The sequence below is a fragment of the Prionailurus viverrinus genome, chromosome B3 (assembly GCF_022837055.1).
Source record: "Prionailurus viverrinus isolate Anna chromosome B3, UM_Priviv_1.0, whole genome shotgun sequence".
Lineage (NCBI taxonomy): Eukaryota > Metazoa > Chordata > Mammalia > Carnivora > Felidae > Prionailurus > Prionailurus viverrinus.
In genome coordinates, this window is record NC_062566.1 from 102,495,144 (window position 1) to 102,522,835 (window position 27,692).

The following is a 27,692-nucleotide window of genomic DNA, read 5'->3' on the forward strand; positions in this document are numbered from 1 at the left end:
TCCCTGCCAAGAATTTGGTCATATCCACAGTATAATAGGGCATAAGATGGTGGTGGTGAGTGAAGAGAGTTGGGAAGTAGATGCTTGATTTTATCATCATACCAATTTGTTGTGAATATTAAAACATTTTTAATTATATGAAAACATTTTTATATTAAATTATATTAAAACATTTTTCCTGTGCCACTGCTTATTCTGTAGACTATGCATAAACATAATCTTCGCTTGATACCTTTCACAATGGTGTAGTGTAAAGACGGAAAAATATATAGACATCAGGATATCCTCTAAATATTTAAAAAAAAAAACTGTAATAACACTCATTTTTGTTTAGCCCGGGATCAAATGGACAGGAAAAGTCTAGGCCAAATTCTGATATGAAAACACTTTCCTACCTCTTTATTTGAGTGTCTGTCCTCCTACTTTAGCATCCTCAGCCTTTCTTCCTTAGTCCTGTGCCTTCATACAGTTTTGTCCAATCAAGGTGTATCCTTGCCATCTTCTCTCTTATGAGGTATCCTAGCCAATACCCAAAGTCTTTAGGGCCTATATCGTTCACTGGCTAGCGTGAGAAAGAGATGTGCCTTAATAAATGTCTTAACAATGTATTTAGCTATTTTCTAAAAAGAATTTTTAAGTCAGTTAAGTGTCTGACTCTTCTTGATTTCAGCTCATGTCGTGATTTCATAGTCGTGAGACTGAGCCCTGAGTTGGGCTCCGTGCTGGGCATGGAGCCTACTTAAGAGTCTCTCTCTCCCTCTCCCTCTACCCCTCCCCCCACTTGTGCACACATACGCTCTTGCCCTCTTTCAAAAAGAAATTGTTTTTAGACTCAAGTGGAAAATCAAATTAATCAAGAACAGGGCCCAGTGATGCTATTATAAACTATACTTTTAAAATCATACATTGGATATATTTCTTACTGGCTCTCTCTCAATGTTAAAAAACTATGATATAGAATGTAATCTGTCTTATTTTTTTATTTATATTTCAATTTATTTCAGAGTCTGAATCTACATGGAAACAGCTTGAGTAAATTGAGAGATCTCTCCAAGTTAACAGGACTTCGAAAACTTAGTATCAGCTTTAATGAATTTACCTGTTTAGATGATGTATACCACTTGGTAAGAACTGTCCTTTTGAAACTATTTAAGTAAAATAAAATTATTAATTTAATAGATAAATTATTATTGTAATTATGACCTCAAATATACCATATTCAGGATTATACAGCTCAAATTGGGAACAAACATACATACATTATGATATGTTACTTTGTCTAAAATAGGTCTTGGATTCAGATTCCATTTGGAAAACCAATTATACACCTGTGGTCATATCTGATTTCTAGCTACTTGAAAATAAATTTATTAAAACTACCCCAGATTTGTTTTTAAAATGTCTTTTGGAAATTGTCATTTTCATTGTTTTCTCATTCTTATTTTTCTGCTCCTGAGTCCTTATTTCTTCATTCTCTAGTTTACTACTTCATATTGAAGGCTGTCAATTCTTCCCATTTGTTCATTGTTCTTGTTGTTATTTCTCTTTTCCTTCTGCCTGTTCTTTCTACCTGAATGTCACCCGCACGGACCTTGTTGAACTTGCGTTCGCTCTCTCATAGATAATAGGACAAATACAGTAATGCACATGTACACATAGCTAAGCATCTTATCTGGCTTTTGTCTTCTTTGTTATGTATCATATAACAAAAATAATTACATATGTGGCTCCAGAACTCCAACCCAGCATCCCCTGTTTCCATGGGTCCCAGGCCACTGACATACCGTTTCAGAATATATCATCATCCTCAGCTCTTCATTCCCTACCTGCTGCTTTCACCATATCAAAGCCCTTGCGTTGCTGCCTCTCCCACTCTGGTTGGAACTGTTACTTTGCTAACTGACCTTAAGTTTTAGTATTAAGCCCCCTTCCTTGTTTCTTTTGGTAAGCCGAGGTCCTTTTTAATAGAATCCCTGATAGTTTGGGTTCGATATACAGCTAAGTAAAGAAGACAGTTTGGGGTGCTTGCGTGGCTCAGTCGGTTAAGCATCCAACTTAGGCTCAGGTCATGGTCTCGGGGCTCTTGAGTTTGAGCCCTGGTCGGACTCTGTGCTGACAGCTTGAAGCCTGGAGCCTGTTTCAGATTCTGTCTCTCTGCCCCTCCCCACCTCACATTTCCTCTCTGTCTCTCTCTCTCAAAAATAAACATTAAGAAAAAAAGAAGGTAGTTTAATAGAGGTCCCAAGACTATATGTAAATGGTTGGCATGTTTTATTTAACTTTTTTTCTGATGATTTGCCAATGGTTCCAGAGGTTATGACAGCCATAATTATTCTGCTTAGGCACAAAATTTGATGAGTAAACTCTTAAGTCATGCAAGGCACTTAGATAGTGAGTGAGCTTAGCCAGCTTCCCAGCATGTATTCTGTAGTACAGTTTTGTTGTTCTCCTTAGACGGAAAATTTTCTTTCAACATCATAGCTTCACAGCCTACTTATTAGATTAATATTACTGTGGACATTTTACAGATAAGAGAACTGGACAAATATGCCTAAGTGGTGTTTTCAAATTTTAAGATTAGCAAAGGTAGATAGATATATCTAGATAGATCAGATACATCAAGTATCTGATATATAACTATGTCTTGAAAAATGACTACAGGAATGTTAGGGGTGATCAGAGGGAGGAAATAATCTGTGTGTATTTTTTTCACCTTTTTATTGTAAAATAAAACAGATACAGGGGTGCATGGGTGGCTTGGTTGGTTAAGCATCCGACTCTTGATTTCAGCTCAGGTCATGATCTCACAGTTCATGGGTTTGAGCCCTGCATCAGGCTCCATGCTGACAGTGTGGAGTCTGCTTGGGATTGTTTTTCTCCCTCTCTCTCTGTCTCTCCTCCACATACCTGCTCTCTCTCTCTCAAAATAAATAATAATTAAAAAAAACAGATACAGAAAACTACATACTTCAAGCACATGGCTTAGTAAATTATTATAAGGTGAATGTGCTTGTAACTAGCACCCAGGTCAAGGAATAGAACTTTGTAAACTACAACATAAGCCCCTTCTATATATGCCCCATCCCTTCAAGAAATCATTATCTTGACCTCTCCAGTAATCCTCTCCCTGCATTTTCCCCCATAGTTTCATCACCCAAATGTGCATCCCTACCTAGTACAATAGTTTGGTTTTGCCATTCTAAAAATTGTTTAAGTCTCTTTTAATTTATAGGTTTCTCTTATAATTCCTTCTTTCCCCTTCCACTCCCCATAGTTTATCTGTAGAAATGCTTTGACCTTCCAATCCTAAGAGTGTCCCACAATTTGGACCCTGCTGATTTGCTTATGATACAATCCTACAAGCCCCCACCCTCAGTATTTTCTACAATTTGGCAACTAAATCCAGAAATTGGATCAGACTCAGGTTCCATTCCTCTGGTAAGACTGTAAGAATCAGATAATGTGTGGTTGACTCACTTTTCTCATGCTGGTAACATTATTAATGTCTATATCCATTAACTCATCAGTGATTACAAAATGGCAATATTTCTATTCTATCATTTTTTTTCATTTATTAGTTAGACTATTTTTACATAAAGACATTTCCCCTTTTCTGTGATTTGGTTACCCAGTGGTACCACTCATGTAGAAAATGCAGAATAGGTGTTTATTTGCCTTTATATGAAGATAATGAATGGTTCTTTGTGATCTCCCAAAGACAAGCAATTCCTTTTTTGTTTTAATATCATTAGGAATGCAGGGTCTTAAACACATTTGATGAGAGTCCATCCATTCAATTATTATCATGATTGAAGCTCAAATTGTATCGTCTTAACCAATGGAATCATCTTAAAGTTAGCTTCTTTTGCCATGACCATAGTGGTCTCTGATAGCTTCTTTGCCACCTGGCATAAAAGATGTTCCATGTCCATTTTCTGTATTTTCTTTTATAGACATGGGATCAGCCATTTCTTCAAGGAGCCCTAGTTTCTTTTAGAGAAAAGTGGTATTTCAGGACCACAGTCTGGGTTGGTCATTGTTTCTAGGTCTTTCCATCGGACAGAACTTATTATGGGGAAGGTGTGTGTGTGTGTGTGTGTGTGTGTGTGTGTGTGTGCGCGCGCGCGCGTGTGTGTGTGACTATATATGTATGTATAACTAAAACTAACCTCATGTATTTATATTGGTATTTCCAACTCAGATTCAATACTGAAAATCTTTTAGCTTAACCTCTTCTCTGTTACTTACATCAATATCTTTCTTTCTCTCACACCAATAATCCTCAGTTTCAAGGGTACAAATTGATAGCAGTGGACTATTTAATAACTGCTCATTGTTTTATCCCTTATTACACACAAAACAGTCTCAGAATAACAGCCCTGATACTCTCATCAATATGATTACTGGAAAGATTTTTTTATTTTGTATATGTTCTTTCCATTATTCATTTTAAAAATGAATCAAAATGATCATTCTGTATATACTTTGTCAGAACATGTAGCCTTGCACTTTGTACACTCTCCCTTTTAGTTGTTTGGTAACTGTATATTTAATTCTTGTCACTAGTCCTTAGGTTGGTATCTCTCTAAACATTTTGATGGTCTGAAAAATATTCTATTACAGATTCCTCAGGAAGGGCTTATGGGGACAATTTCCCTTCCACTACTGCATGTAGATAATAGTTTTCTATATCCTCTACACATGCAAGGCAGTTTTGCTAGATATAAAATCCTTGGCTCACAATTTATTTCCTTGGGCATCTTAAATGTTATTTGTTTCTTCTGACATAAACTGTTGCTGTAGAAAAGTCTGATGACAGTGTACAATTTTTCCCTCATAAGTCACATGCTTTTTTCTTCTGGATGGCCAAAGAACTTTTTAAGTTTTTTTTTTTAAGTTTAGTAATTTTACTAGAATATGTCTTGGTATTGGTCGCCTGGGCCAGTATTTCAGCTTCACAGTATGCTCTTCCAAAATACAGATTAAAATCATTTTTTCTTTCTTTCCTTTTTTTAAATTGAAAGTTTTAAGCCTCTTTTTTTGCTTCCTTGCTTCAGTTTTCTTCTTCAGGGATGCACATTATCCACATGTGGAATCTTTACCTATCTTCACTATTTGTCACTTTCTCTTGTGTCCTTTTTATTTCTTAATTTAAAATTTTAAGTCGATTTGATTTTACAATTTTTTTTTTTACCTTCTGTTTCTCTTAAAGCATACCTATTGTTTTACTTGCTTTTGTGTTTGACTATTTGTTTCTGAAATTTTCTTCTTTTATTTCAAATTATTTTATGGGTTCTTTCACCTTACTACTGAGTTTTTCTAATCCATATTTATATTGTTATTTTTTATCTTGTATCATTCTTAACATCTTTTTGCTTGTTTTAAAATAGTAATAGTCATGATAAGTTCTGAGCATATCTTTCTGGTGTTCTTTTATTGCCAACAGCAATGTCTCTCTCTCCTTTCTGCACCCCCACCCCTCTCCCTCTCTCTCCTGCTCTCCTAACTTTGGGATTTGATCTCAATACTTTTCTGCTGCTCATTTTTAATGAAATTATTTTTTCTTAACTTCTAAAACGAAGTGGAGTTAGGGAAAGCTTTCCTACCTTCACAGATCTCCCTCCTCTGTTGTTTATTTTTGCTTTAAAAAAAAATTATAGCGCTTACTTTCTGACATTTCCCGACTGTACTCTCTTCCTCCACTTTGCTCTGAACTTTATCGTTTATTTACATTTTTTGTCCTTATCCTGTTTAATTTTTGAGTTTCTTCTTTGAGAAGGATTTTGTTCTAGAAGGGGGCCTTCTAGGGGAGTTTTAAGATCCATAAGTGCTGGACTGCCCCAGTTGCTTTAGACCTTTCTCCTGTGGGTCCCATGCATGCACTCAGTAATGAAGAGGGCAGAACTTCTCCCAGTTGTACTCAGGTTGGCTCCCATACTTTCCAGTAAACATTGGCAGCCTTTTGGGGCCTGTCTTGTTCTCAGGTCCATCAGATGCTGCCTGATGGTTCCTGCTTCCTCTCACATAGGCATGGATACCCCGTAGGGCTTGTGGTTGTTGGTGGTTTATCCCTACGACTTCTTTGGGGTCTTATTGGGCTACCTTGTCATGTAACTTTGTTATAAACATTGTCCATGGAATTTGGGTTTATTTATTTATTCTGTTTTTGTGTGGGGATTCAGAGAGATTGAAAACTTATGCTGCCTCCACCTCTTTATTCTCCAGTAATGAGTTTTGTATGTGTGTTTAATATGAATTATGTTTATCTTGGCATTACAAAAGGTTATGATCTAGTTTAATCACTCACCTTCATTCTTTGAATTATTTTAATTTTTTTTAATGTTTATTTATTCTTGAGAGAGGCAAAGCATAAGTGGGGGAGGGGCAGAGAGAGGGAGACACAGAATCCAAAACAGGCTCCAGTCTCTAAGCTCTCAGCACAGAGCCCAACGCGGAGCTCGAACTCACAAACTGCAAGATCATGACCTGAGCCGAAGTCAGACGCTCAACTGACTGAGTCACCCAGGCACCCCTCACATTCATTCTTATTGTCTTCTAAGTTTTTTTTAATTTACCTTGGAGATATCTCATTCTTACTCTAATTTTCCTTAAGCATGTCTCTAACATAGAGAGTTTCCATACCTGCCTTGCATGCTACAAGTTGCTTCTACTAGGTTGCAAAAAATAAATATATTATTCTTAAATGTTCATCATCCTGGCCTTGCCTTGTAAATGAAAATACCCAACCTAACACTGTTTATATAATGGAAGACTTGGCTTCGTTAATGATGAAAACATATATATACTCTATGGTTTTTATAGCGTTTTTAAAAGTCTAAACAAGACATCCATACAATAAATTAAAAAGTCCTAGGCTGCATGTTTGTCATTCGCTCACCTGAACTATCAGGAAAAGAGTATCTGAAAGAAAGCAATAAGAACAGATTTGTAGGCCGGGGAAAGACAAATATATATATATATATATATATATATATATATATATATATATATATATATATATATCTTTGCCGGGGAAAGTAGGCCGGGGAAAGACAAATATATATATATATATATATATATATATATATATATATATATATATATATATCTTTGCAATCTTTGCAATCTTAATCTGGATTATGTGCCTAATTTTTTATTGAAGTAATACTTCTGTCTTATCTCTTCCAATGAAAAACTTAAAGTGTTCTTGATGTCTAGAGAGAGCTAATTTATATTTAGAGAATGAACCATTATCCCTAAGAATAGTTAAAGGAGGTGTTGTGGGTTTTAATCTTTGTAAATTGGCTGTGCTATACTGTGATTTAAGGATTTAAACTGAAGCACAAGAACTATTAAGACAGAAAACTCTGCTACAAAACTGAAAATACTTAATATCTGTTTTATATCTTGGGATTACAAAAATGAAGATCCTATCCCCCTTTTCAAGGAAAGAAGACAGTTATCTTTTTATGATGCATGGTTCCCAAATGCTAGTCTGCATGTAAGTGCCAGAATTTGGGACAAGTTTTTACCACTTTATGATGAAAACTTGGAAAAGACAGGCCATGTAGTAAATATTCATAAAGCCAAAAAGACTGTTCTAAGTCTAAGGACTTTATGTCCTTAAGGAAATCAAGTTCATTTTTAATCCATAGTAATATTACTTTTTATTTTTAAAAATATGTTGCAAAATATCTTCTTAAAGTTCTTAATCTCTTCTTTGTTATAAGTCTGAATTAGTATACACCTTAAAAGAAAATTTTATTTGCAACAAATAGAAGTAACAAATTGAAGTCTTAAAGACTTCTTACAAATAACTAGATGAATATCTGAATAGATAAATGGCTAAAGACAAGACACAAGAAACAAAACAAAATTTAAAAATGGCTCATACAAAACATATGGAAAGATGTTCCACTTCACCGGTCATAAGCAATGTAAATTATAATAAGGCAGATGAATTGGTGGGTATTTAAGAAAATGAACATTCTCATATTCTACTGTTGGAAGAAAAAATTGGTACAAACATCCTTGAATATTATTTGGCAGTATTTATCAAAAATGTTAACAATATAGAAATCCAAACTAAGAATCACATTTTTAAAAATCTCTTCTGAAAAAACATGAGAGTCTCAGTTAAAGTCTCATGATCATGGATGTTCGTGGTAGTGTTGCCAACAATTAGAAGCCACATAAATGTTCATAGTAATATGTTTAAAATAATCCTAATTATTCACTTATTGGAATATTATACAATCAGTACAATATTGGAATATTATCCAAAACCATTTTAAAGAATATTTAATGATGCATGAATGTGAAAGGGATACAAATTTCTATGTAATACAATGTTTTGTGTAAGACTATGTGTGCATATAATTGAAACAATGTTTTCAGTGGCTCTTTTTTTCTCTTTTTAAGCTTATTTATTTATTTTGAGAGAGAGAGAGAGCAAGCAAGGGAGGGGCAGAGAAAGAGGGAGCAAGAGAGAGTCCCAAGCAGTCTCCACGCCGAGGGTGGAGCTGATGCGAGGCTCAAATTCACAAACTGTGAGATCATGACCTGAGCTGAAATTTCTACCTCTGAAGGTGAATCTTTTTTAACCAGGCCATGGGTTCAATGGTATAAACCAGCAGCCCAGAAAGTAAAAGTGTAATTCCTTGTTTTGGGGGGGTAAATTATCTTGTTAGTTACTCTTCAGTTTCTTTCCTAGGAAAACAAATACCTGCCTCTCTACCTTAGAAGGGTGAAGTGAGAATTGAGGGCTAAAAATAAAAGACCTGTAGCTCTTTGGGAGAATACATATGTTGATAACCATAATGCAATATATCTACTGTGTAGGTTTTCTGTAAGAATTACTAAAAAGCATGTAAATACTTAGTGAATCATAGAGACAAGAACTCTTTAAATAGAAACTGTGACCCTTTTCAGCACCACTTCTATTTGTATGTGTTGCAGTATAACCTTGAATATTTGGATGCAAGCCATAACCATGTGATAACGCTGGAGGGATTCAGAGGTCTGATGAAACTCAAGCACCTAGACTTGAGCTGGAATCAACTGAAAAAGTCTGGTGATGAAATAAATATGTTATGCAAACACACCGCAAGCCTTCTTACTCTTGATATTAGGCATAATCCATGGCAAAAGGTACGCAGCAGATGTATTTATAAAAAAGCAAAGAATCATTTTTATTTCTAAGCCATTTTCTTGGTACTATTCAGCAGTAGCCAGAAATGGGAAAACTATCTTTGTTTTACTACAATTCCTTTAAGTATTTTGTAAGTTGAATTTAGTGTAGTGATCAAATGAATTAAATGTTACTATAAGGAAAGCTTTTTTTGATAAGCTCTAATAGTTTGAGAGTATGGTGGCTTTAAGAGTGTTAGATACCACTGCTATTTGCAAACTTTGGGAGGGATTATACAGTTTAGTGTACTAAAACCTATTGTAATGAAGCATGGGACCAAGAATAATAGAATACAGTGAGAGAAACAGACTATTAAGGGAGGGAATACATTTGTTACTTCCCCTGATAAACCTGCATTATAGAGGCTTATTTTCTGCTATAAAAGGAAATTTGATTAAACACTATTTTTTTCTCATCACAAAAATACAGAGATTCATGCTAAGAAATTTCAGTATTCAATTATTATATTTAAGGGTATCTCCAATGATTTAAAATAAGCCCCAAGCCAATAATTTCAAGAATCCTCCTTTCCTTGCTTTTCAAAAATGAATATAAGACTGGGTTCAATATTTTAAAAAGAGGCTAATGATTGGTTCTGTTAAATTGGCCAAGTTACTATGTTTACGTTGTTCTATTTCTTTTTTGCTCGGGAAAATTGAAGGGTATTTTTCTTTTGCCAAAGCAGACACAGAATGTGTACAGCTATCTTCCCGTTGCCAAACTAGATGCCAAGGGCTAAAGATCTATAGAGACTTGCACATGGAGCTAACTGCTGATCTAGAAGAACAGGAGTTCACTGCCATTGTTCTCTGAGCACTTTTCATCACACTTTTCAACAGCTTATAGCCAGAAGTCATTTGGCTTCAAACAAAACAGATTAGTTTTTAAACAGAATTTAATTTCAGCTACTGAAGAACTAAGTTAGGCCCTTATTTTTAGATATATATAAGAGAGTGGGAGATGCATAATTTTGAATTACATGGGAAGGAAAAAAGAAGCACACTCCTTTCCATGCCATAACATATGTAATATTTTGTAAAAATTAACCTTTTCTTATTTCTCCCAAGCCAGCCACATTAAGGCTGAGTGTTATTGGCAGATTAAAGACTCTCACTCATTTAGATGGACTCCTCGTTTCTGAAGAAGAAACAATAGCAGCAATGAAATTTATTACTGGAACAAAGATTACTCAGGTTGGGTTTCACTGTTTAATATTTTTTGTGCTGTTTAGAATATACAAGTTATATATTCCATACCTTGCTTGTTTTTAAGATTTTGTGTCTTCTTTTAGCATGCTAATAAAAAAAAACAATCAATATGTAACAACCATATCACTTGAACTTTTTTTCCTGTTTAAATGTATCTTATTTAAATACCAACTAGTTGTATGGATTCTCATCCCTGCACACTACCCCCAAAATGCCTCCTGGGTAATTGTATTTTTTCCTAGTCAACTTGAAAACTCACCAGAGTCCTTTCTAGAGCCTACATGAAAACAAGCAACTTTCTGTGGACAAAGTAAGCTTAGAGGCCTTGATAAAGCATTTAGTGAATTACCTATCTAGTATTGACATTACTGGCTGAAACAAAACAAACAAAACATAACATAATTAATGAACTTGGGCAGGGGGCAGGAAATGCCCATATTATACAGATTAAGAATGCTGTACTCTGGCCAAAATAGCTGCAATCCTAAACATCTTTACCCTAGTTCTCCAGCTATGTACTTCTTGTGAGGCATTTGAATATTAATTCCTTAATGTAATGTTTAATTTTGGATCCACTCAAAATGAAGGGAAGAAACTTTTTTGTTGATAAAAATATATAATTAACTCCTGAAGAAGAGTTGGGGATTTATCCTACCAGAAATCAAAACTTACTAAAATCCTTTAAGACAATGTAGAGTTGGGACAGACCAATAGCACAGAATATAAAGACCAAATATAGAACCATATATACATGGAAACTTGATAAATTACAGAACTGCCTTTACAGACCAAGGAAGCTAGTCAATAAAAGGCACTGGGACAAGTGCGTTAAGACTTCACTGTAAAAGTCAAAATCAAAAATTTTTTTTTTAATTTTTTTTTTCAACATTTATTTTATTTTTGGGGGGACAGAGAGAGACAGAGCATGAACGGGGGAGGGGCAGAGAGAGAGGGAGACACAGAATCGGAAACAGGCTCCAGGCTCCGAGCCATCAGCCCAGAGCCCGACGCGGGGCTCGAACTCACGGACCGCGAGATCGTGACCTGGCTGAAGTCGGACACCCAACCGACTGCACCACCCAGGTGCCCCTCAAAAATGTTTTAAAAGCAAAGAGCAGAGGGGCGCCTAGGTGGCTCAGTCAGTTAAGCGTCCGACTTCGGCTCAGGTCATGATCTCACGGTTCGTGAGTTTGAGCCCTGCGTCAGGCTCTGTGCTGACAGCTCAGAGCCTGGAGCCTGCTTCGGATTCTGTGTCTCCCTCTCTCTCTGCCCCTCCCCTGTTCATGCTCTGTCTCTCTCTGACTCAAAAATAAATAAAAAACATTAAAAAAAATTTTTTTTAAGCAAAGAGCAGAGATTATCATTATGTCCTTGAATGAGGGAAGAATTCATTACACAAGAAACCAAGAGCATAAATATAAAAGACTGGATTTGTCTACTTTAAAATTAATTCAACTGTTCCTTAAAGGGCACACCATAAAGAAAGTGGAAAAACAAGCTACATACTGGGAAAAGAAATATGCAACATGTCTAACTAACAAAAGATGCTATTTGCATATCCTGAATATACCAGGAAAAAGACTGCCAATCAAACAGAAAAGTAGGCAAAAGGTGCTGGAGAGGAAATCAGAGCAGCCAAATAATAGGAAAAGATGCTCCATCACATTAGTATTCAAGGAAATGAACATTAAAACTGCATGAGATAACAATTTACAGCCACCAATTGGCAAAAGTTTTAAACCCTGACACTATCAAGTTTTAGCAAAAATTTGAACTAAAAGTTACCATTGGTATAACCACTCTGGAAAACAATTTGGCATTATCTAGTAAGGCTGAATATATAGTTAACCTTATTACCTAGCAAGTTGTGTATATTCCAAAGAAACTCTTGCATGTATGCAGCAAGAGTCAAGAATATTCATAACAGCAGTGTGCAAAACTGAAATCAGCCCCAATGTTCACTGATGGGAGAATCGATAAGGAAATACTGTACAGCAATGACATGTGAATGAACTACAGCTACGTGCATCAGCCTAGATGAATGTCACGAACACAATGTTGAGCAAAAAAGTAAGTCATAGAAGAATACATTTATATTATTCAATTTACAGAAGGTTCTAATATGTGTAAGATTAAATGATATATTGTTTATGGGCACAAACATAGGCCTATAAATAAAGCAAATGAATGGTAGATACAAAATTTGAGATTGTGGAGCATTGGTTGATTCACATGAGGTGAGTGATGGCTCTGGAGGGGAAGGAGAGGAAAAGGATTAGGATGGGGCACACAGGGAGCTTCCAGAGTGGGAGAAATATTCTAGCTCTGAAACTTGTTTAATGAATGGATTATATGGGTGTTTGTAGTATAGCAATCTTTTATAACTATTATTTTGTAACGGTCTGCTAAAACAAAAAGTGAAATATATCTAGATATTGAGAACATTTTAAGGCAAAGAAAATGTCATATTTTAAAATCATTCATTGTGCCACTCAGCAAGGAAAAAGTACTTTTACCTATATATAAATGAACCTCTATATTCCATTTCCTTTATTCATCATGTGTTTTTTATTTTATTAGTTATCGCTCTTACGGCATTCTAGTACTAAAGAGGAGAGACCACGGACACTTAGTATATGGCCTTCTGCCAAAATTCTGACACAGATTTCAAAGTTGGGACCACATTTACATGTGAATGGAAACTGGTACTTGAAGGTAAAAACTAATTCTGTTTAACTAATATAAAAGCTTAATTTCAATTGATTTTTAAATTCTTTTTAACATTTATTTATTATTGGGAGACAGAGAGACACAGAGCATGAGCAGGGCAGGGGTAGACAGAGGGGGAGACATAGAATCTGAAGTAGGCTCCAGGCTCTGAGCTGTCAGCACAGAGCCCGACGTGGGGCTCGAACTCACAAACTGAAAGATCATGACCTGAGCCGAAGTCAGTCGCTTAACCAACTGAGCCACCTAGTCGCCCCAATTTCACTTGATTTTTAATCAGCTTTGGTCCATGTGTCTTAAAGAGGGCACAGATAGGTAAGGAGCAGAAAACTGTAAGAGCCAAATCAAAATTAAACAGGGACATCAAGTCATGAGTGGTAATGTCATGGGGACTAGGCCTTAATGGCAGTCACCATAGAACTGGAGATTTAGGATAAGTGTATGCTACAAGACCAAAGGGTAGATTTTGATAATGTATCAAAAGAAGCAAGCAAACTTTAGAGCACAGAACCAGAGATCAAGCCAAAATTTTGGGTGACAAGGTAAAAGAAATAAAGAATTCTGGCATGACACTAGAGGAACTGGTCACAATTCAGCCAAGGATAGAGCACCAACAGCTTCTTTTTGTTGCACAGAGCATCCTTATGCCTCTTGCCAAAGACTGAACCTGGGTTAAGAGAAGCTGACCCTCGAAAAGGGAAGAAATCAATGGCATTATTTTATTACAGGATATATACAGACATTTAGCTGTGATGCATGCCCAGTGACAGCTCTGCCTGACCCCACGGCGAGTTTTGGAATTAGAATGGCCCTTTAAATTTGTCCCAAGTTGGGCTGAGATGGCCAGGTCTTTATATCCTTCCATCATTGGATTTGGGCCAAACTGGGAAGGAGCATGACCTTGCGCAAGGCAGCTCTCTGCAGCTGAGGCTGTCCCTGAAGGAGCTGACAGCCGAAATCTTTCTCCCCACAGCACTCCCAGCAGCTGGGACAAGTTTTTCACTGCAGGAGAATCTGACACAGCACAGTGTCCATAAGACCATATAAGTCCCTCTTGGGGTTATAATCTTGTCAAATTTTACCCTTTTGAAAGTTTCACAATGTCTTTAGTTCCTGAAGGAATTCTTTTTTTTTTTTTTTTAAGTTTATTTATTTATTTTGAGAGAGAAAAAGCGAGCAGGGGAGGGTCAGAAAGGGAGAGAGACAGAGAATCTCAAGCAGTGCAGAGCCCAATGTGGGGCACAAACTCAGGAACCATGAGATCACGACCTGAGCCAAAGTCAGACACTTAACAGACTGAACCACCTAGTTGCCCCTAAGCCCCTGAAGGAATTCTTTTGCTGTTACTTACCACATTTGAATGATTTCGTTAGCCTTTTTTAACACTGAGTTTATTGATACCGAGTCAGAAGTAACATAAAATGTGAATTATTCTACAGATAACTGCTTTAAATTTAGATGGGCAACATCTCTTTGAAATCACAAATTTAGAAAAATTGGAAAATTTGAAATGGGCATCATTCAGCAACAATAATCTCACTAAAATAGAAGGCTTGGAATCCTGTGTTAACTTGGAAGAACTCACATTAGATGGAAACTGTATCTCAAAGATAGAAGGTATCTGAGAATTTTAAAATCTTAAAATATGAATGTTTAACTAACAAGAGCCAAAAAGGAAAATGTGGAGGACAGATTTTTTTAGGAGGAAGATGTCTACAGAAGTTCCAAGAAGGTTTGGGGCAGAGTGTTCCGAACACTTACTAGTGGGATCTGTGACCAGTCACTATATGTAATGAGCCCAGCTAGCTGACTTTCAGCTCTGACTTCTCTCTCCTCTCCTCTGTCCCACCTATAACCAAACCTAGCACATTACAAACTAGAAAGTAATTAGTATCTGGATGAGAATGAATGAATGAATGAATGAATGAGGTGTGCTTTTGAAAAAGATAAAGCAGCCCAGTTGATTTTTCAAAGTATGGAATTAAGATTACCTTTGGAAATTTGAAGACTTCAACAAAAATGAAAACTACTCACTAGAGGTTGAAAATTATCAAATGTACTATATCACCTTTTATAGGGATCCACATAAAGTACAATGAAGCAGCTTTACTAATTAATGTTGGGTATGCGCACACACACACATATAAACATTTATCTGGGTATAGAATATTTCTGGTTGTACGATGATTTCCACTGGCTAGAAAAGAGACTTAATTTATACTTTATTCACTTTTGAATTGCTGGATTATTTTTAGCACATGTGTGTACTTTTCCATAAAAGTAGAAAATTCTATTTCAAAAAATTACATATGCAAAAGCAAGTATTAGATATCTTTAAAAACAGTGTGTATAACATTCATTATATTTTATTTTGATGGCTCTTAACAATCTGCTTATAAAACCTGCTTGATCATAAGAATCACTTGGGACGTTTATTGAATATATAGATTCACAGGTCTCTCCTTTGTAGATTTGAATTACGTAAACCTGGGGGTAGCTCAGACATCTCTCTTTAGAACCATCACTAGTCTCTTCCATTCTCACAAAATAGGGTGTTAGTTTTCCTTTGTATGCGTAACTGAGAACTGTTTCCAGTTTCATTTTTATTTCCACCCATCAGCCCACTGAAGGGAAGAATCCTCCAACCTATATTTTTCCTATTACCCACTTTTCAGAGATGATAGTTTTACCTCACTAAGCTTTAACAAATATTTCTCTTCTTTTTTCCAGACACAGATAAGTTTAATGTCCATCTAAGGATTTTTTCTCTGATAGTATTATCCCAACTTGCCCTAGATCAATTTACTCTCAGCTTGCATAGTCCCATGAGTAAGGCTGGTGTGAAAGGCCAGCATGGATAAAATGTCCTGAGAACCAGTTATTTGCCAAAAGCTATAACTGACATATTTCAAATGCAATTCCACTTAATTCCATAACCCCTTAGAGGTAGATTTCAGTATGTGCTTTTATGGATGAGGAAAATGAGGCACAGAGGTTACAAAGTTTTACATAATATACTTATGATCCCAAATCTAGTGGTTCTACATTTCAAACCAACTCTGACTCCAAAGTTCTCTCTCATCTTTCAACTTGCACTATACTATCTGCAAAATACCTACAGCATATATAGCATACTTAGGGGTTAGATTGTGATGAGAGGTGGCATTTTCTCAAGTTCTGTCTTAAAGTAGTTTTAAGCATGCAAAGGTAGAATTAGGCCAAGTGGTTCTTTTCAATACAAATAATGCCACAATGAGGAATACTTTCCAAAGTGCTGTATCTACTCCCTTACCTTTAATGTTTTAAAATGGGGGGCTGGTGATGATTTTGAGCTTTGTGTTATTGTGATGGTGAAAATCTTAATTATATAATTTGAAGGTTATTTGAAAGTGAAATTCAATATTTCCTACATAATACAGTCCCTTAATACCTAGGAAGACTGAGTCTACATAGAAATCCAAAATTGGAATTTAATATATTAGCTGGGACTTTATACACATTGTATCCTTCTTAAAAGTCAAAACAATGATAGTACTATAGAGTCTGTAAAGAGAAAATGTAAAGAGAAAAAGTAAAATGGCCAGCCAGTTATTTTTTAAATTAACTTTTCAGTGCTATCTGAATCATTTCTTGAATTTGCTTATTTTTCTAGGCATTTCCAAGCTGACTAAATTAACCCGCCTCAGCATAAATAATAATCTTCTCAATGGTCTGGAAAAACATACTTTTGATAACATGCTTCATCTTCACTCCCTTTCTCTTGAGAACAACAGAATTACTTCATTGAGTGGTTTACAAAAAGCTTTTACTCTGATTGAATTATACATAAGCAATAACTATATTGCTCTCAATCAGGAGATCTATAATTTAAAGGTGACTATCTCAGATGGTAATGTTTTTGTTTTTTAAAATATGTATGGTTTCTTTATATTATGAGCATAATGCATGTTCAATGTATAGGATTTGGAAAATACAGAAAAATGTAAAGAAAATAAAAATCAAGAATAACAAGGTTTACTAAATGTATTTGCATTCAATTTATGCGTATATAAAAACATATATATGTGTAACCATGTCCCCAAACTGATAACCTACTAGGACAATTTTTTTTAATACTCAAAATACCCAAGCTCCATCCCTTCTAACTAGTGCCTTTCTCAGTATTTCCAAGGACTCCTCAACCTGGTTGGGGAGTAAGTCTTGAACATTTCCTGTTCTCAGAGGAATTCTTGATTACTTGTCACTTACTTACTGGTTCTTACTGGAGACTCCCAACTCTTTCTAGCCAACTTTGCCCAGCTTTGTCCTCTTTAATTCTCCCAAAGAAACGTCTAAAACTACTGTATAACTGAAGTTTTGAAGGCTTTCCTAAAGGTTTGAATAAAATGGACGTTTACTACAGCACAGAATAGGAATTCACTTCAAATACATTGTGTGACTTAACTATTTCTAAAGTTCAATGGCCATTTCCTACCACTGGGATTCTCACGATGGCCTCTTTCCTTTTGCTGATATCATATTGCTAGGGCTTGATCTCCTACCAAAAACTTATGTCTGTTTCCTGCCTTTCCTTACTTTCAGCCTTCTCCCCATCCTACTCCACAAATATAACTACTTCTTCTAAAGTTGCAGAGGCAACCTTATCAATGGTAGCAGCAACAAAATAAACCATTTTACATTGTGAGACACAGTAGTGTTACTCCCGCTTGTCTTAACCTCTCCCAACCACATCTACTCTGGGCTGTTCCTGCACAACAAAGACACATCAAAATGTTCTAATAAAAACACATTTTCCCTTAAGATGAATTCTGCTACTCTCTCAGAAGATAGAAGTACATGGGTTTTATCCCTTATCAGAAGGCAGTATTTTTCATTCCTACTATATCTATATGCACACATGCATACTATTTAATAGGCCATTCTTCCATAAACAAAGTATATTATTTTAAACTTAGCAAAGTTCCCTCCAAGTCTTTACCACTGATAGATAATATATTTAGCAGCAGTGTGCTAAAAGAAAGAGATTCTGATCATGTATCACATATCACTGAAATATTGTACAAAATTAAAACTTACTGGTCTGAAAGGATAACTCTTGCAATAAAATGTGTACTTAAAGTACCGTAATCACTAAGAAATGATAGAGTAATTCGAATATTAAAACTCCAGGGTAGTTAAACTCTTAAGGGGAAAAATCTTGCTGGAGTCATACACATAATGTATATGTGTATGGATAGATACATAGATAGAGATAGAGATACATAGATATATCTTTAAATTTATGTGTTTTTATTACCCAGGGTTTGTGCAACCTGGTCATTCTCAACATGTATGGAAACATTATTGTATGGAATCAAGAAAACTACCGGTTGTTTGTAATATTTCACCTTCCAGAACTGAAAGCTTTGGATGGAATCTCCATTGTAAGTTGTGTTTATGACTCACAGCATTTGGTCCAGCCTGCATATTTATATATCCATTGGCCATCATCATTTTGAACATTGCCTTATCACTAGTATGATACTCAGACTTAGGTCTCTAAAGCACATTTTTGATCTGGGTTTTTAAATATTCTCCTTTAGCCAATTTTCTTCTAAATTGAGATGGCAGAAAAGGGAAGATATTGCTTACATTTGCACCTGTTGAATTCGATGCCTGACAAAAATAAAGAGTATAGGGACAGGACAGAAAAATCTGTTCTGGAGCTCTACCATTCTCTTGGGCCTAAAAACAGCTCCCTATTTCCTAGAAAAATACAGTTGTTAATATTTAAGCAAAACATATTTGAACACAAAACTGGTATGTCAGTGTTATTAGTAAACCGTAAGTAAGGAGATGTTGCTGTCAAATGGAAGGTGTAAGTCCAAGCTCCCCCACTTGGCCTCTGTTGACATCCTGAAGGCATGTGCTTTATTAACTGCTAAGCTCACATTGCCCATTGGCCTCCACTGACTATAAATGCTCTGCCATTATTACTGTGTGGAAATGGAACAGGCTCCCCAAATATTCTCTAGTAACATTTGTGTGGGGGGGGGGTGCATTACTGCTGGGAGAGGATGAAGATCCAAGCCACTTGCTCAGCAGGGGGATGATAGAGAGGTGCCTTATTACACTAGGACAAGAGTGGAAAACTGTGCGCCCATCTGCTTTTACAGGTGTAGATGTACCTGCTTATACAGGTGTAGACCACAATTTATGCCATGGGTTTGGCTGGAGTAGACCCACTCTTGTCTAAAAATTTTCTGGCTTGTTAGGCTTCCCCTTTCCTACTCTTTCGACTATAGAGAACAGGCATCTGTGTGAATTTTTGTTTTCTCTGGTTGGCATTTCTGGGTTTCTGGTTTCTCCAGCACCTAGTCCCGCATATAGGAGGCAAAAACAAAACCCAGTTGTAAAGGAAAACCCACATCTATGTGTTTCCTTTACTCTCACAATTCCCCACACTCACAACACTTCTGACACCAAATGTGTGTTTTCCACATATGAGCAATTCTCTGAATTCTGACACTATGTATCTGGAGACAGGATCAGATCCCACATGCTCAATCCCCCAGCACTGCCCCACCCCCACTTCACAAGTCCAGATTGGTATCTATGCTTCTGACTAACCGGCTATCAATAGGAAGTTCCCATCACCCTCTCCTTGGGTTTGATTAATTTGCTACAGCAGCTCCCAGAACTCAGGAAAAAATTTGCTTACTAGATGACTGATTTATTATAAAAGGATATAACTCAGGAACAACCAGATAGAAGAGATGCATAGGGCAAGGTATACAGGAGGGGGCATAGAGTTTCCATGCTCTCTCTGAGCAAACCACATTCCCAGCACCTCCACGTGTTCACCAACCTGGAAGTTTTCTGAGGCCCCTTCTTTGGGGTATTTATGGAGGCTCTACTATGTAGGCATGGCTGATTAAATGACATTGGTGACTGATTCAACCTCTAGCCCTTCTCCCTTCTCCACAGGTCAGGGAGTAAGAGTGAAAGTTCCAACCCTCTAATTGTAGTTGACTCCCCTGGCAAACAGCCCCCATCCTTAGGGACTTTCTAAAAGATACCCTTTAACATGAACTCAGGTGTCGTTGAAAGGAGCTTGTTATGAATAACAAGACACTGCTTTCACCTTTATGGCTCTGAAGCAATTTCAGAAACTGGTGTCAGAAAACCAAATATTATAGCAAAACATGCGTCTATGTCTCTTATATAGGAAATTACAAGGGCTTTAGGAGCTATGTGCCTAGAACAATGGATGAAGACCAAATAAATATTTGTTATTGTATATATTTTTAATGTTTATTTATTTTGAGAGAGAGAGAGAGAGAGAGAGAGAGAGAGAGAGAGAGAGAATCCCAAGCAGTCTCCATGCTCAGTGCAGGGCCCCACATGGGGCTTGATACCACAAACTGTGAGATCATGATCTGAGCTGAAACCAAGAGTTGGACACTCAACCGACTGAGTCACCCAGGTGCCCCTATATTTATTACTATAAATCACATTATCATAGTCCATTCCCTGATTTTTGATCCTATCATTTATAGCAAAATGATCATAAAATTCAAAAAACACTGTCATATTACTATAATCTCATTCAGTCATTATCCAGTTTGTAATCATATGAAAATGTCTCCCAGGGTGAAGCCACTCAGATTTGCAAGCTTTCATTGGATACCTTTTCAGATTCCACAAGCAGGAGTGGTATCAGAAAACACAGCTTCCCCTTTTCAGACAACTGATATAATTATTTAAGAGACAATATCAGGGCACCTGGGTGGCTCAGTCAGTTGAGCATCAGACTCGTGATTTCAGCTCAGGTCATGGTCTTGCAGTTCGTGGGATCGGCCTCTGCTAATTGCATGGAGCCTGTTTGGGATTCTCTCTCTCCCTCTCTCCCTCTCGCCCCGCCCCCCCTCTCTCTCCCTCTCTCTCAAAATAAATAAACAAAGATTAAAAAAAGACAAAGAGAATATCATCTCTTGCTCTGAGCCTCTTTTGAAGTGTTAATGTAACATTGGATTTCCCTCATTACATAACTTACTTATTAATTTCTTTACCCATAACTGCTATTTCTCCTTCTCTCCATTTATACCCAAATTTTCCCCCTTTGGAAGGGACAATAGGCTGGGCCACTGTGCTGGCCTAGATTGCAGACAACAATACTAGTCTAGTAAGTGCATCCCCCTCAGTCAGATGGGGTGAGATTATACAGGTGCAGGACTGATCAGCTATTTTTGCCCCCCCAGACAATACAACTAACATTCACTGTTAACCCCAATTTTGCCAGATGGGGTGAAGACAAAGCCCACCCCCATCAGGCCTTTAAGAATTTTAACATAAAGTTTAAAAACATAGTTGTAATTTCTTGCTTAGGAATCATCCCTGTTTCCAGCCATAGTCCCTGATCAGGTAGGAAAAAAAAAGTTGAGGTGATGTGGAGAAAAATAAAAAGGATAGTGGTATATGAGCATCACCTTCCTTTAGCAAGGATTGCATAGTCACACCAGCATCCTTCCCCAGAGCCACCAGAAAAACAGAGAAGTCTATCCACTGGGGATAGCTTTAGCCTCACTCATGTTCACACTGAGTGTGAGCACTCTCATGAAGGCATATAAACCAGCCCTTCATACTTTATCTTTTTGCTTTAGACAACTGACGTTTTAACTGCCCGTTCCAATTCTCTATCGAGCTATTACTCTTGATTAGGATATCTTACTGCCCACTGTTGGACATTATGAGCTGTCAGGTGTGCTCCTTGGTCTGAAGAAAGAACAGTCAGCTGTCTAAATTGGCATGATATCTTCTGTCTCTGTTCTTTTAGAGCACTCTGAGCATTTGCATTTACCAGTGGGTAAGCAAAACCCAGTCCGGAGTCAGTATCTATTTCTGTCAAGACTCTCTTGTAGCCCGTTAGGGCTACCAGAATGAGTCTGACTTGCCAAGTTTGTTCAAAGTCTTCCCACCAGGGAAATCTGCCACATGGCCATCTGCAGTCTCTGTCCCTTTTGCTGACAGACAAAACAGTTCTTATTGGTATTCTGTGCCTCAGAGGGTGCAAGATAAAGATGTCTAGATTCAGTCCATCTCTGCATTGCTGTAGACCCCCAGTATTCACCTATTTCACAAACCCAGGTGGCCACCTTAAGTGAGCATATGGGGATATCTGCCTGTCAAATCCAATCACCTTTCAAACCTGGAAGGGAGTTCTGATGGGCATCAATGTGTCCTACTTTAATGTACTCCTCAAATTTCCATAGGGCCATGCCCCATATGGGCATCTTTTAATAGGCCAGTTTTCCACTGCTCTTCTACCTAACCATATGGCCAGGCCAGGAACAGTGGATAAAGGCCAAATATATATTTCTTATGATAAATCACAACAATAGACCAGCAGACTCACCACAGCATCATTCCTCAGTCTCAAGGTCCCTAGCCAGTCTGCCTTCTTGTCTGCGCCTTTCAGTCTCCTTATATTTATTTTCTAATGTATAGGAGTTTTTGCTGTATTTAGTAGGAGGAATAGGGAGAAGTGAGTCCACTCCATTTTGACCTAAAACCAAAGAATTAACATCATTTAGTCATCTGTAAGAGAAGACATCACTTTCTAAATGTCCTTATATGTAGGAACCACCAGAGACTGAGTGTGCAAAAGACTTGTTTGGTGGCAGACTTACTTCTGACATGATTGCAGAACGACAAGGACATTCAAACTTCACCCAAATGCAAGAATTCAGTTGGACTTCATCATCCATCAGGTGCAATCATTTTATTATATGCTTTTTGATATAATTAAATATGCAATTATTGTAATTATCTAAGGTTTTTATTCACCTTATCCAAATATAACTAATAATTCAGAAAGTCATCTTCCCTACTTCAAAATCTCATGCTAATTTCACCACTCATTAAAGTGCATTATCACACACTATGATTTAAAATGTCAGCAATCTAAGACATTCTATGTCTTCTTCTCTAATAACCAAGCTTTTAAAATTAGAATAGACTAGGTGTGCTCCTCACATATGACTTTAACCCAGTGAAATCTGACTTCTAAAGCTACCATTCTTCTGATGTTCTTCTCACTGTCCTCCTGGCAAATAAATCCTTTTCTCTCCTCTCTTTTTCTTATTCTGCACTCTTCACAGACATCTTTAGCCATAATTTTAATTTGTGATGATGATCCTTTAAATTTAACCAAAACCTGAGCTCTTTACTTGAAAATTCAGTTGCTCTTTAGATAGCATCTAGAAGACAACATTCATCTGTTGTCACCCTAGCCAAAAATCTAAAGGTCATTTCTCTCTCCTTTGTCCTCCATTTATAATTGATCACCATGCTCTACAGAGTCCATATTATAAGTATGTCTCATAATTCCCCTCTTCTTTCTGTAGTCACTACCTTTGGCCTAGGTTGGGAAATGAACTATTTTAGAAACTCTCTTGATGATAGTTTTGGGTTTTTGTCTTATATAACCTTTCCTGAAAATCCATACCATCTTCTAAGATGCAAGTTTTATCAGGTCACTTCCCTTCTCAACATTGTTCAGTGGCTTTCCACTGTCTATAGTAAAATGTAAAATCCCTTTGTATGGCATAGAAGACTCGTTCTATTTGTATCTCTTATAACCCTTACCTTCACTGCCCATTACTCTTTATACTCCAGAAATTCTAAAATATTTTAGTTCCTTAATCTCAATCACAAGATGCTGTTTCACATTTCTGCCTTTGCTTATGCTTGTTCTGCTAGCTGGAACTCTTTTTCTAATTTGCCTGACAAATGCTTATAAATTCTCCAAGGCTCATTTGAAGGCTCCACTGTGTGCTGACTTCCCCAGATAGGTTTTTTTCTCCCTAATATTCCATTACATCTAACTCTATTATATCATTTTTCCTTTTTTATTTTAATTTTTCTGGATCCCATTTCATGAGGACAGAGACAGTATCTTTTCATATTTGTTATAGCTTTTCCAAATACATTGTCTGCACTTAGAAAATACTAATTAAAATATGTTGAATGAATGATTTATTAATGGATAAAAGTATGCCATAATTATAACTACAGGGTTTAGGATTTGTTTAAAAAAGTAGTTAGGGTAACATAATTTACCCTTATGCTCTTCTCTATTAAGGCTCAAAGGACCAAGAAAGCCATGGACTAGGAATCAAACATATTTTTAACTACCAAAGCATTCTTACAAAGTGGAATGCCATAAAAGTTTTCAGGAGATTGCATAGAAAACTCTTTTTTCAAAGACCTCACCTGCTTTCTTTCCCCTTTTCTTTCCCATCTCTAATGTCTTCCTGGAATTTCAGAAATAATGTGTTTCACATATATCCTCTGCAGTTTATAACCTGAAAATCTTATGATTTACTATATCAACTTCACTACAATTTCATGAATATGTATGTAAATTTATAAAGAAATAGGGATGTTTACTTTAAAAGTTGCTTTGTGATAGTGCTATGTTTATGTGGTAATAGACATGGTTTTTAAAGCATTCAAATTCTGTGTCCTTTTCTTACATAAATGTCCAACAAAACATGTATTTATCCAATTATTTAACCCATACATTTTACACTAAGGCAATTATTTTTCATAGCACTTGTCAGATAGAGGCATTTTTTTCATGTTTTTGGGATTGTACATGAATGATTCACCTATATAACTTTCCTATCAAAATTATGAATGTATTTATCTCAATTCAGAACTGTGGATTTGATTCCAGTTGACCAATTTAGAAATGTATGTAATGTGAATCTACAAAACAATAATCTCACCTCATTCAGTGGATTAATCTATCTGCCTAATGTGAAGGTGAGTCACTCACAGATTTTACTTTTCTCTTTCAAGGTTTTCAGTGTGAGTTGTAATCTTATTTACTTTGGGTTAAAATATATTTTTGTGTTATTAAAGAAATTATTCCTAAAATTTTTTTTCACCAAGCAAGAGAAAGTACTACTTTCCAAAATTATTTTGGTTGACCTCAGTGTTATGTGATTGTCTTATAAGCAGTAAATCTTCCTCTGCAGTAGGAGACGGGATAGAAGGGTGCCTCTACAGTGTGGGTATGGAATGAAATTGGAGGACACTGAGGTTCTCAAAGCAGCCTTATTGCCTCCTGTCTTATAGCTTTGGCTGAGCCATCTACAAAAGCCTTTTAAACATAGGGAAGTGGTGATCTCTCCAACTAAACAATTGTTTCATCTATATCAGGCTTGGAGAAATCAGGAGTGCAGATTGAGAAGCTTGAGCAGCTTTCTGGGGTCTCCATTATTTATTTGAAATATTGTCATTTCTTAGCAAGTCAGATTATTCAAACAAACACATTCAAAGCTAAATACAGACCATTTGTGCCATTTTAATACTGATATATTATTATGTTATGTTGTATAATCCATTACATCTTAATAGTTTTTAGGATGTTGATAATCTCAAACTAAAGGTATATATACAGCATTCATATTTGAACATCTGATTAATAAGGTATTCTTTCTGTAGGTCTTATGCCTCAACTATAATCATATTGAATCAATCATGCCCAGACTAAAACCTCAGACCCACTTGACCAACAGACAGCTACTCTACCAGAAAGTGCCTTCCAGTGGCTATGGACAACAAGGAACTTCAAAAATAAACAGGTACTCTTCTTTTTCTCACAATTATATACAATTTTTGTTGGGAGTTTAAAAAGCAGTAAGTCACATTAGTGATAGCAGTAACGTACATTTTTCTTACTTGATACTTATTTTATAGCTACATGCCAATAATAAATGTCACAAATAAAAAGATACTCAAAATAGCCCTTTGTCATTGCTTTTTCCCTGCTTCCAACATTTCATACCCATTATATAAAAAAAGAAAATGAAGAAATGTTGTATGATTAATGTGTTTTAAATTGAGATACAATTCACATAGCATAACACTCACTCTATGTACAATGCAGTGTTTATTTTAGTATATACACAAAGTTATACAACTACAATGCAACCTCCATCTAATTCCAGAGCGTTTTCATCACCCCACAAAATAACTCCTTCCTTACCCAGTAGCATGAACTTAGTTTCTTGTAACTTTTGTTTTGTTTGTGTTTCTAAATAATTCACCTGGTCACTTAATGCCCCAGCACCAATGGAAAAGATACTTTATAAAGAAAATGAGAACATACCTCCCACCTTCCTACACATTTTTGGTAGAACGTGAAGATATATATCCAAGACAAAATACTTTCATTCCAGTTATCCTAATGAAGAGCATTCCTAGTGTTTTCATCTATATTTATTGAAGTATAATTTACATATAATAAAACTCTCCAGGTTAAGTGTACAGTTTCATGGGTTTTGACAAATGTATTCAGTCACATAACCATTTCTTCAATGGAACTATTCCCATCCCAGAAACTTGTATCTTGTTATAATACCCTCCCCCCGAGCCCCCCACACACACCCTAGGTCCTGGAAACAACATTGATCTGCTTTCTATCCCTATAATTTTGCCTTTTTCGAAAATTTCATATGATTATAATCATATAGTAAGGAGTCTTTTGTATCTGGCTTCTTTCACTTAGCATAATTCTTTTGAGATTCATCTATGTAGTTGCAAGTTCAGTAATTCATTTCATTTTACTGCTGTGTTGTATACCATCATATAGATTATATGACAGTTGTTTATCCATTTTTTGTGTTCTTTAATCTATTTTAGGATATATTAAGATCAAAGACAATATAATCAACTGTTAATCTGTGAGAGCAAAAAAATATGGAGGGTATTATAGATAGAAAAATCCCCAGAATAATCTTATTTTTTTATTCATTTATTATTGATGAGCCATGGGGTTGTTTCCAGTTTGTGGTTAGTTTGATCAAAACTGCAATGAACATTTCATTTATACACATCATTTATATTGGGGGCTATTCGTATTTTTCAACAACTTTACTGAAATGCAGTTTACATACCATATTTACTCATTTTAAGTGTATAATTTTTACTAAGTTTGTAACTGTGCAACTATCACCGCAACATACTTTTAGAACATTTCCATCACACACCAGAAATATCCATCATTGTCCATTTGCAGCCAGTTCCCTTTCCCACCTCTAGCTCTAAGAAACCATTAATCCATTTTCTGTAGAGTTGTGTTTTCTAGACATTTCCTATAAATAGAATCATATAATATGTAGTCTTTTGTATCTGACTTCTTACACTTAGCATAATGTTTCTGAGGTTCAGCACGTATTCATAGTTCATTCCTTTCTAAGGCTGCATATCTTAGGTATTCCATTGTATTGCTCTACCACATGACGTTAATCCATTCAATAGTTGATGGACATTTGGATTGTTTATACTTTGAGGCTAGTATTAATAATGCTGCTAAAACATTTGTGTAGAAGTATTTGCAAGCACTTGTATTTTTCTCTTGGGTAGAAACCAGAGTGAAATTCTGGGTCATAGAGTAATTTCATGTTTAACTTTTTAAGAAAATGCCAGAACTGGTTTCCAAAGTGGTTGCACCATTTTACATTACTGGAAACAGTTTATGAAGATTCTCATTTCTCCACATCCTCACCAATACTTGT

At 36.2% G+C, this 27,692-nt stretch overlaps 1 protein-coding gene and 1 long non-coding RNA gene across 5 annotated transcripts in view; one reads left to right on the forward strand and one right to left on the reverse strand.

Annotated features, from left to right (window-relative positions):
• The window catches only part of LRRC9 (leucine rich repeat containing 9), a 118,959-nt gene that overhangs the window by 57,510 nt on the left and 33,757 nt on the right, over window positions 1-27,692 (forward strand). For all 4 annotated transcript variants that reach the window (XM_047862267.1, XM_047862263.1, XM_047862266.1 and 1 more), the window contains 10 exons: window positions 1,005-1,124; window positions 8,959-9,150; window positions 10,258-10,383; window positions 12,979-13,113; window positions 14,565-14,742; window positions 16,778-16,998; window positions 18,426-18,548; window positions 22,744-22,874; window positions 24,825-24,933; window positions 25,618-25,757. In XM_047862267.1, the coding sequence (XP_047718223.1) occupies window positions 1,005-1,124; window positions 8,959-9,150; window positions 10,258-10,383; window positions 12,979-13,113; window positions 14,565-14,742; window positions 16,778-16,998; window positions 18,426-18,548; window positions 22,744-22,874; window positions 24,825-24,933; window positions 25,618-25,757 (1,475 nt within the window). The remainder of the gene's footprint in view (window positions 1-1,004; window positions 1,125-8,958; window positions 9,151-10,257; window positions 10,384-12,978; window positions 13,114-14,564; window positions 14,743-16,777; window positions 16,999-18,425; window positions 18,549-22,743; window positions 22,875-24,824; window positions 24,934-25,617; window positions 25,758-27,692) is intronic.
• The window catches only part of LOC125167721 (uncharacterized), a 56,542-nt gene continuing 51,375 nt past the window's right edge, over window positions 22,526-27,692 (reverse strand). The window contains exon 5 of the long non-coding RNA XR_007152902.1: window positions 22,526-22,669. This is a non-coding gene — a long non-coding RNA (uncharacterized LOC125167721). The remainder of the gene's footprint in view (window positions 22,670-27,692) is intronic.